At 39.6% G+C, this 8,389-nt stretch overlaps 1 protein-coding gene across 3 annotated transcripts in view; it reads left to right on the top strand.

The window, feature by feature from the left end:
- The window catches only part of KDM1B (lysine demethylase 1B), a 61,805-nt gene that overhangs the window by 30,846 nt on the left and 22,570 nt on the right, over positions 1-8,389 (top strand). For 2 of the 3 annotated variants that reach the window (XM_067467499.1, XM_060774882.2), the window contains exons 2-4: positions 3,804-3,897; positions 6,188-6,312; positions 7,943-8,032. In XM_067467499.1, coding sequence (XP_067323600.1) covers positions 3,804-3,897; positions 6,188-6,312; positions 7,943-8,032 — 309 coding nt within the window. Of the gene's footprint in view, positions 1-20; positions 162-3,803; positions 3,898-6,187; positions 6,313-7,942; positions 8,033-8,389 lie in introns of those variants that run through there. The other variant, XM_060774883.2, reaches the window with a different exon arrangement.

Raw genomic sequence — 8,389 nt, 5'->3', positions numbered from 1 at the left:
GAGGAAAGGGCGTGCTTCTTGCCAGCGCCTCCTCCCCGTTGAGGGCAGCGGAAGCCCGAGAGGCAGCGGCTGAAGAGAAGGCGGCGGCGGTGGTTGGAAGGAGAGAGCAAGAGGGCCACGAGGGCTGGGCTCTGGGGCCGAGGATCCGGAAGCCCAGAGAGGTAAGGGCGGTGCGGAGGCCTCCTCCATTCCACCTTCACTCGGGCGACACAGTGCTAGCTAGGGCAACCAGTCCATTGTCACCCACCCACCATGGTGCCTTCCTTGCACCCAGGGAGCAGGGAAGAAGGCAAGGCTCTTTAGCAGCAGGAGCTCCAGTGCTGCCCAGCTTGAGCACAGGATGCAGCCATGGCTGTTCCATTGGAGGAACAGGGCTATCATTGTTTCCTGTGAACCAAAGAGACCTTTCACTTGTGGAGCATTTCTTAAAATGTTTACATACATTTGCTAGCTTGTGTCTGCCTGTGTTTATGGGTAGGGTGGCTATTTCTAGGGGCCCTTCCACACAGTCCTATATCCCAGAATATCAAAGCAAAAAATCCCAGAATATCAAGGCAAAAAATCCCACAACATTTGCTTTGAACTGGGTTATCTGAGGCCATACTGCCATATATTCCAGTTTAAAGCAGATAATGTGAGATTTTATTAAGCTGTGAGGAAGTGGCCTCCATTCAAAGCAGATATTGTGGGATTTCTTGCCATGATATTCTGGGATATAGGGCTGTGTGGAAGGACCTTGGGTTATCTGAGGACCCTTCCACACAGCAGTATAACCCAGAATATCAAGGCAGAATATCCCACAATATCCGCTTTGAACTGGGTTATTTGAATCCACCCTGCCATATATTCCAATTCAAAGCAGTTAATGTGGGATTTTATTCAGCTGTGTGAAAGGGGCCCCAGAATATCAAGGATGTCCCGTATTATCTGAATGTGTACTCAGGCCCCTTTCACACAGCCAAATAAAAACCCCACATTTTCTGCTTTGAACTGGAATATATGGCAGTGTGGACTCAAATAACCCAGTTCAAAGCGGATATTGTGGGATATTCTGCCTTGATATTCTGGGTTATACTGCTGTGTGGAAGGGTCCTCAGATAACCCAAGGACCTTCCACACAGCCCTATATCCCAGAATATCATGGCAAGAAATCCCACAATATCTGCTTTGAATGGAGGCCACTTCCTCACAGCTTAATAAAATCTCACATTATCTGCTTTAAACTGGAATATATGGCAGTATGGCCTCAGATAACCCAGTTCAAAGCAAATGTTGTGGGATTTTTTGCCTTGATATTCTGGGATATAGGGCTGTATGGAAAGGCCCTGAGTCCGCACTTAGGGCCCTTCCACACAGTCCTATATACCAGAATATCAAGGCAGACAACCCACAATATCTGCTTTGAACTGGGTTATCTGAGTCCACACTCAGATAATGTGGGATTTTCTGCCTTGATATTCTGGGATATAGGGTTGTATGAAAGGGCCCTAAGAGCAACATGGAATGTGTTTAGTCTTATGTCTGCTTTTTAATACATGTCTGTCATTTAATGTGTTTTAATCTTATGTCAGCCTTGTAATGCATGCATTTTAATGTCATATATGTATTTTCACTTATACCCCTTGAGATGTGGATAACAAAGATTTTTTGAAAATGTTGTTGTTGTTGTTATTGTTTATCCCAGTTTTCTCCCACGGGTGGGACTCAAAGTGGCGAATGAAGGTAAAAGACAAAACTACATGATACAAGAACACAACAACATCCCCCAACCCAAGCATATCAACAATAAACCAACACATTGTATAAACACATTGTATAAATCATATAAACAGACTTAAAATAACTATTATTGTTATTACTATTATTTTGTTGTTGTTGTTGGACAACACACATATTGATGCCTCAAATGTTAGCCCTGTTTCTGGGCATAGTAAAAAAATAGCACCAGTTTCCCCATATAGATCGTATGCCGCCTCCCAGTCACCATCTAAACTCATAGTCACCATATCTTAAGACATGAGCTGATGTGGTCTGTCCAATGCATTTGTCTGAAACCGCACCCCAAATAATCCCAGGAACAGGTCTCAAAACCAAGACACTAAGAGCCCCTCCACACAGCCATATAACCCAGAAAATCAAGGCAGAATAACCCACAATATCTGCTTTGAACTGGTTTATTTGAGTCCACACTGTCATATATCCCAGTTCAAAGCTGATAATGTGATATTTTATTCAGATGTGGAAGGGATCTAAAATTGTTTTCTTGGACTGTGTTATTGTTACAGATTGTGGACTTATAGGAAATTGGACAAGTCATTTATTTGTCTCCTGTGTTTTTCAAGCGAAGGTAGAACAGCTCTGTTCTGTGCTGTCTTCTAACTCTATGGTTCTACTGGTGTCACAAATGATCACACTGAGCATGCCTCTGAGCCATAAGCAGAGGGCTTTTGCCATATTAGTGAAGGGTAAAAAAATGTGAAGTATATATATGCCAAAAATAACCCTGCTTTCCTTTCCCTGGCCTGTTTGGGTCAGAAGGGACTTCAAGGTAGGCCTGAGCCCATACATCACTTTTGAGAACCTGTGGCTCTTTCACATTATACACTTATAGCATTATAATTCTAATTTAATGGTCCTGGTTCCATCCAACGGGGGTTTTGAGAAACCGAAGGAGCTCTTTCAGATGGTAAAATTATAGCACCATGATCCCACCAATTGTCCTGGTTCCCTCCTATGGGATCCTGAATATATATTTTTTGTAGTTCTGAGAGGCTCTTAAAATATGCTAGAGAGCCACCTCAGATATAAACCCTGGGATTTAGCCAGGGAAGTTAAAGTGGGCTCAATTCAAGGTGCAGATTATTATCTACAAGGCCCTATATGCTTTGGGTCCGACCTGTCTTCGAGACCGCATCTCTTTCTATGAACTGGCATAGCACAGGCTTTGAGATCAGCAGGGGAGGCCCTTCTCTCGGTCCCACCACTGTCTCAAGCACGGTTGGTGGGGACAAGAGAGAGGGACTTCCCTGTGGTGGCTCCCCAGCTCTGGAATAGCCTCTCAAAAGAGATTAGAATCCCGATCCAGCCTAAAACATGGAATTTTAAGCAGGCTTTTGGTCTTGATTAGGCTGAAATGGACCCATATGAGGTTGACACTTTGGCACTTTAGTTTTGAATTGATGGCAGCTAGTTTTAATTACAGATTGTCTGCATTTTTAAAATTGTGTTATTTTACTTTTTTATATGTGTTGATAGTGGTTGTTTTTATCATTTTGTGAGATATTGTTTTATACTCATATAATGTTTTTGTTATGCTTCACTTGGGTGCCTTGTAACCCACCCTGAGTCCCTTTCGGGAGATGGTGGCAAAATATAAATAATAATCTTTATAACTTGCCACCATCTTCCAAAAGGGACTTGGGGCGGCTTACAAGGCACCCCAAGTGCAGCGTAACAAAAATGGTTATTATAGTGTCACAAAATTATAGTGTGAAAAGGCCCAAAGACATTGCTTCTAAGTAACTTTGAGACTTTTCCTTAGAATTTGTCTTTGATTTGTTGCTGCCTTTGGTGCCTTGTTCTGGGCTTGTAGGCAGTTCCTGAATGGAACTCGGCGGAACCTTTGGATACATTTGTGGTAGTAGATTAGGTGCTTTTCATGTTGGAAGGTGCTTGTCCAGAAAATTATAGTGCTTTGAGTCCACTTTGTACTAGGCAGTTACAGTGTTTTGATTCCGCACTAACTGCCATGATTCTTTGTTCAAACATGCCGTCTTATCACCCTCCTGGCTTTTACCTTGCAGCACCATGTCAAGCAGCAGAGTCCGAACAAAGAAAAAAACACTGGTGGTGGAGCAGTCTAATGATAACCTTCCTCTGAGAAGTTCGGGAAGACAGGTACTTCATCTCATTTGAAGTGGGTAAAAGACATTAAAACAGTTACCTGTTCTGGTCCTCATGTGATGCAGGGAAAGTCTTGAAGGCATTGTTAGCCCTACTACCTCCATTGTACTTTTTTTGCCTGATCCCACAACCCTCGTTGTCTTGTAATTTTAGAGCTTAGAGCAGGGCTAGGAATCATGTGGCACCATGGATGTTGCCGAACTTCAGCTCCCAGCATTTCTCACCACTGGTTATGCTGGCCAGCAGCAATGGGACTTATAGTCTGCCAACATCTAGGCGGCTTTGGGGTTTCCACCTCTGATTCAGATGGTTTTTAACCACACAAGGAGTCTACATTGGTTGGAGAGGCTCCATACTGCAGAATGTTAATTAATTAATATCAATTAATCATTTACTATATTTATACCCTGCCCTCTCTCACCCTGAAGGGAACACAGAGCGGCTTACGTGTTATATGTATATAAAATATATTATATTATTAGCATAGCACAATATTAGAATTATATATTACTATATTGTACTATACCACTATAATTCACCAATATTAGTAATATTACATATAATTATAATCTAAACAAATATTATATTGTATTATTATTAGTGTTATATTGTATGACATTATAATATCATGATGAATGTTATAAGTACATACAATATATTATATTATTAGCATAGCACAATATTAGTATTATATATTATTATATTGTACTATATCACTGTACTGCAATATTATTAATAATATTACATGTAATATATAATATGCAATTATTATATTGTATTATTATTATGAGTATTATATTGTATTACATTATTATAATATTATTATCAATATTATATGTATATACAATATATTATACTGTTAGTCTTATTATACAAGACTGAAGACTGACAGGTCGCAGATTTGAATCCGGGGAGAGCGCGGATAAGCTCCCTCTATCACCTCGAGCTCCTCATGCGGGGACATGAGAGAAGCCTCCCACAAGGATGATAAAACATCAAAACATCCAGGTGTCCCCTGGGCAATGTCTTTGCAGATGGCCAATTCTCTCACACCAGAAGCGACTTGCAGTTTCTCAAGTCGCTCCTGACACGACAAAAAAAGTATTATTATTATTATTTTGCTTGTAAAGTTTACTTTTATGCACCACAACTTCCAAAATAGTTGGACTAGCCAGGGAATTTTGGGAGTTCTTGTCCAAAAAAAAAAACCCTTTTCCAAGCTCTGGTCTTCCATATACGGAGGGGAGTGTTATTGCAGGATGGGATGATGGCTAGAACACTTGAATATGTATATTAAGGGAAGGCTGAGAACAGTAGTTCTGAAATATGTCTACATTGCTTAAGGCCTAGGACAATACAACTAGAAGGTAGTTTGTGGTGTGATTGGATTTAAGAAAAAATGTTTATTTGTATTTTTTAAAGTTTTTTCAATCCAAGGCATGCCAAACCAAGGGAAATTACATTGTAAACTCCTGCCTGAAAATAATAAAAGCAACTAAATAATATAAGCAACAGAATTGCAGACTGAGACCGTATTACCAAAAACTGGCAGAAGCAAAAACATTGTTGCTACCTGTTAAAAGAAAAGGAGCAAGCATGTGATTTATTATAACTGAAGTTAATAGAACTGACAGTAGAACTAATATTTGGCTGAACTATTTCATACTCTTGTTCACAAGGCAACAAGATATATTCTCTCTAGCTAGTAACTGCAGAATGATACTTTCTGATGTCCCATTGCTCTGACATTCAAGAAGTTGTTTTATCTTTAAGTTGTTGTGCTTGAAATTTTAGTCTTCGCCTCAAAGATGCTGCAAATTTCTCCTAAATTCTGTACTCATCTCAGTTTTGTCACATAAACATGGAATACAGTAATTTTCGACTGTTCCTTATTGGATCTGAACCTTAGTTTTCATTGCAGTATGGCACACTGAGTACTGTTATTTTAACTAGTAGTGCTCAACCTGTGGGTCCCCAGATGTTTTGGCTTTCAATTCCCAGAAATCTTGACAGCTGATAAATTGGCTGGGATTTCTGGGAGTTGTAGGCCAAAACACCTGGGAACCCACAGGCTGAGAACCACTGTTTTAGACTGTTGTATTGAAGAGCTGGCCCTTTCTCTAATTGCTTATGTTTCTCCTGTATTTCAATGCAACAAAGTGCATACAATGAAACCAGTTCTTTTTAGTTTTTTAAAAACTAGTTTTATGTATAAGATTACTTTTCAGCTGGAATACCTGCATATTAATACAGATTGTTGTACTAAGAGGCTGTGTCTTGCTAGGTAAGGAAGAAGGCTGCAGAGACTCCTGAAGATGATGAAGATACATCAGAGAAGAAATATCGGAAGTGTGAAAAAGCAGGATGTACTGCAACATGCCCAGTTTGCTTTGCCAGTGCTGCGGAAAGGTTTGGGTTGATCTTTCTCCTCCTTTTGAATCTGGGTTGGGTTGATCAGCTTAGGAGAGACTTCTGTGACTTTAGTCCTATTAGTAGTACAACTTCTGACAGAGTAGACTCACTGTATTAAATGTTGAATGGTGAGTCAACTAATCTAGAAATGCCCCTGATTTTGTGGGTCTTGATTTTGTGAGGACTCAGATTCAGACCTTAATTTTCCAAATTCCTAATTCTGCAAATAAATCGAAAATAAAAGTATAGGCAGGTACTTACCTTGTTTTGTTAAGCAGGAAATTGTAATCAAAGTTACAACTGAAAATTTGCAAGTTTAATTCATCCCTACTATGCTTACAGTTTTTCTTTATTTATTTCATGTCAAAAGCATTGCATAAATAAGTATAAAACTGATAAAATAGAGGAAGCACAAGCGGCTAAAGAATTTTAGACCAAAAACGGGCAACAGCGCCAGCATTGTCTGTAGCTTTAAACAATTCTTCTTCTGTGCATGAGACAGGACATTGTGGGCAAGCATACAGATGTGTAGTTGTTTGTTCTGCTCCACAGTGGCACATGGTGGAGGATTCTCCTAGGTAGTGCTATTTTGGCAGGTTGTCTTTTGATCTTCCAACTCCACTTCTGAGTCTGTTCAGGGACTTCCAAGTTGCCTATTCTTGGTTCCCCCTAGAGGAAGATCCTTGTGGGGGGAGGGGCATCCAATTGGGATTTCCTGTACAGAGGTACAGAGCCAATCTTCAGCCATGAGTCGCCCTAAGGGCTGAGAATGGCGGTTAACAAATGCACCAAATAAATAAATAAAAATAAAATAAATAGGGCTATAAAGTGGAGTTCACTCCATACGAGTGTGGAGAAGAGCAAACCACAGACCACTTACTTCAATTCAGTCTGAGCCCTGCTTCATGCACAATGGAGGATCTTCTTGCAATGATACCAGAGGCATTCCAAGTGACCAGTTTCTGATCAAAGGACATTTAGTATAATGCCAAGTTTTTAACTTTGTTTGTGTTTTTAAATACATTATAACTGTATCCTCAGTTCACTTCTGACATGATAAATAAATAGGACAAAACTTAGCCACTATTAAAGTGATCCATGATTCCACTATTCTCTATTTCAAATAGCATTCATCACTTCTGTCAGGGATCTTTTGCACAACAGGAATAATAAGAACAGATTGAATGTCTCTGTAGAAGTGGCAATGTAATAGGACATGGCTGGCAGTTTCCACTTCCTTCAAACTGCATGAGTCTGAAAATGGAACTAGGTTTTAAGCTATGTAGGGCCTAAATAAAATAAGGCGCTAGATCCTGTCTGGTTTTGGAGGATAAGTAGGATCAGCCCTGATTTGTATTTGGATGAGAGATCACCAACAAATATTTGATCTGTAGGCTGTATTTCAGAGGAACAAATTTTGGCACAGCATTGCAAGTGTTCCTATCCTTCCCATTCCCTCTTACTATTCTCTCCTTTCCGGGTGAAGGAAGATCAGAAATGTAACAGCCATCTTGTGTAGAATTTTTATAGATGGTGTGAGCTGAGATGTTCCAACATCTTTTCAAATTGCAAGATACAAGCAATAGTTTTAATTAATTGACTCCTGTTGGTTTTTTTTATTTTTTAGGTGTGCTAAAAATGGATATACCTCAAGATGGTATCATCTTTCCTGCGGAGAACACTTCTGTAATGAGTGCTTTGATCATTACTACCGAAGGTATTTTATCCTCTTTAGATTCTATGGCTATTTTTGACATGATGTGCCTTGGAAATGTTTTCAAGTCATGGCTAAGCTTGCTAATAATCATCTGCTAAAACCTATAAAGCTATGCAAGACTTACAGCACAAGTTCACTGGATTGTACTTGCTAGAATATTTGCTGGTCCTTCTGATTTAATTTTAGCATAAGGTCTAAAATGACAGTGCAAAATAAATGGCAAGTAGCAGAATTAAGCAAGATATAGTAACAAGGAAATTGATGCTGGTATTCTCTGATATGTACGAGTATTGCACAATTACTGGAAAACAACTTCTTTAAAATAACTGTAGTAAATGGCAGCAAATACTTTTTAAA

This window comes from Anolis sagrei, chromosome 4 (assembly GCF_037176765.1).
Source record: "Anolis sagrei isolate rAnoSag1 chromosome 4, rAnoSag1.mat, whole genome shotgun sequence".
Taxonomy (NCBI): Eukaryota; Metazoa; Chordata; class Lepidosauria; order Squamata; family Dactyloidae; genus Anolis; species Anolis sagrei.
This window is presented reverse-complemented; position numbering and strand designations above follow the sequence as displayed.